The sequence below is a fragment of the Sinocyclocheilus grahami genome, unplaced genomic scaffold (assembly GCF_001515645.1).
Source record: "Sinocyclocheilus grahami isolate Dianchi unplaced genomic scaffold, SAMN03320097.WGS_v1.1 scaffold1213.1, whole genome shotgun sequence".
NCBI lineage: Eukaryota > Metazoa > Chordata > Actinopteri > Cypriniformes > Cyprinidae > Sinocyclocheilus > Sinocyclocheilus grahami.
The window spans coordinates 791,046-793,180 of NW_015506392.1; the positions used below are offsets into that span (position 1 = coordinate 791,046).

The window sequence follows — 2,135 nt, forward strand, 5'->3', positions numbered from 1 at the left end:
GTGTGTGAGAGAGAGAGAGAGTGAGTGAGTGAGTGAGTGAGAGAGAGCGTGTGCGTGTGTGAGAGAGAGTGTGTGTGTGTGTGAGAGAGAGAGAGAGTGAGTGAGTGAGTGAGTGAGAGAGAGTGTGTGTGCGTGTGTGAGAGAGAGAGAGAGTGAGTGAGTGAGTGAGTGAGTGAGTGAGAGAGAGTGTGTGTGCGTGTGTGTGTTAAACACTCACACCACTGCATCAATGTCACAGCGGCCAGATTTGTTCTGGATCTTGACTTTTGAGACGGATTGCAGCATGCGTTTAGGGATCTTTTTTGAAACAGTCAAGCAGCAACTGGGAATGGCATCCACTGAAACAAAAGCAACATCTGCCTCTGAATAACAGTTAAATCCTGTCCTAACAAAACCCACATACTTCCTGTAGGATGTTTTCAGAGAAGAAGACTGACAGACACAGACAAGCCTTTAATTATAGAGGGCATGTTTGATGTTCTGATCAAGCAGAGCGATGCATGTCACGACACATGTCACTGCTGTCCACACTGACTCGCTATCTATTCAAGCTGCTTTATAGGTACGTGTGTCTCTGGGAATCAAACACGACTCTGCTGACACTGTTCTGACTTATGCAACGCTATAGCATGGAGTGCATGAGCTGTACTCGTGTGCTAATTTGGTATTTCTGGTCAAAAATGACGGGCTTTTTAAAAATCTCTCTTTGAAACTGATTAATCTGAACTTATGCACTTCAGTGAAAAAGTATTATTTGTTGATCATTTTGGCTCAAAACTGAGGTGCATGAGCTCAGATCAATGAAGCGTACAATCAATTAAAAATCCTCTCCGAGTTAAAATGACTGGAACACATTAAAGCTTGTTTCTGCCATGGAAAAACAATATATATATATATATAAAATAAATAAATCTAAAAATAAAAAAAGGTATTTGTGACTTTTTATCTCATAATTAAAAAGTTGCAATTACCTTTATTTTTTTTCTTTCCGAATTATAATATATATATATTTTTAAAGTTCTGATATATAAAATATGAAATGCAGAATTGCAAGATATAACCTCAGAATTATGAGGAAAAAATGTATTGTAAAATTTAAAAAGAAAATTATGTACAAAAGTTTACATCTTGCATTAGTTTTTTTTTGTTTTGTTTTGTTTGTTAATGCCATGAAAAAAAAAAAAAGATTTTTATCTCAAAATTCTGAGCTTTCTTGCTTGCAGTTCTGAGTTCATATCTTACAATTCTCAGAGAAAAAGTCAGAATTGAGATATATAAACACATAATTGCAAAAAACTGAAATGTGAGCTAAAAACTCTCAAGGGTTAATAAACAAGGTGCACATTGCATTAATGTAATCAACACTGAACTGAGCTGAAACCACAACACTTGTGTATTTAGAGCTACTGAAGAACAGAATCTGTGTCGCATGAAGCGTTATAGAAATACATCGCTTTAGGTAATAGGAACAAATGCATAAGCCTAACCTATTACATTTACAATTTGCATCAACAACATAAACATGATCATGATGAAGAGCATCAGATGAATCTGCTTCTGACCTTCAGCGCTGGTGAGGATGATGATGGTGACGCACACGAGCAGCAGGACAGATGTTGCTTTGAGCTCCATGGCTGAACAGCACTGAGCGTGAATGAACACAAAAAGACTTATTTAAACCCATGCATGCCAGTCCTGTTACGCCCTCATCGCCCGGCCTGCCCCAACTCATCCATCACACCAAAGAAAACAGTTTTACACATCGGTTATGAAATCTCTTTTGTAACAGATGAAATATTCCCCGCAGCACCTCATTCAGGTAAATGTGAGTATGAATGCACCGAGCCATTTGCTGCAGGTTATGCGTGACACGAGCCGTACCAACACATTCATGATGTCTTGAGCAGTGTTTCTCAGGGGTGTGTTGATTTGTGTTGTTCGTTACGGTCAGTTGCGTGTCACTGGGTGTGTTCAGTAATTGCGCTGGATGTTCAAGCTTGTCTGTTTTAGTTTCTTTTTTGATATTGTTACAGGAGCAGACTTTCATCTTTGACCTTACAAGAAATCCCACTTTTTTTCAGTGCAGAAAATGGCTTTGAGTCGTCTAAAGGCATCATTTAATTAATTAAATAATA

At 38.2% G+C, this 2,135-nt stretch overlaps 1 protein-coding gene across 1 annotated transcript in view; it reads right to left on the reverse strand.

The window, feature by feature from the left end:
- Positions 1–1,646, reverse strand: part of LOC107568102 (C-C motif chemokine 28-like) — a 5,503-nt gene extending 3,857 nt beyond the window's left edge. Inside the window, exons 1-2 of the mRNA XM_016253942.1 lie at positions 1,563–1,646; positions 218–338 (exon numbers count right to left, since the gene is read on the reverse strand). Coding sequence (XP_016109428.1) covers positions 218–338; positions 1,563–1,632 — 191 coding nt within the window. The 5' untranslated portion in view covers positions 1,633–1,646. The remainder of the gene's footprint in view (positions 1–217; positions 339–1,562) is intronic.
- Positions 1,647–2,135: the final 489 nt, after the last annotated feature.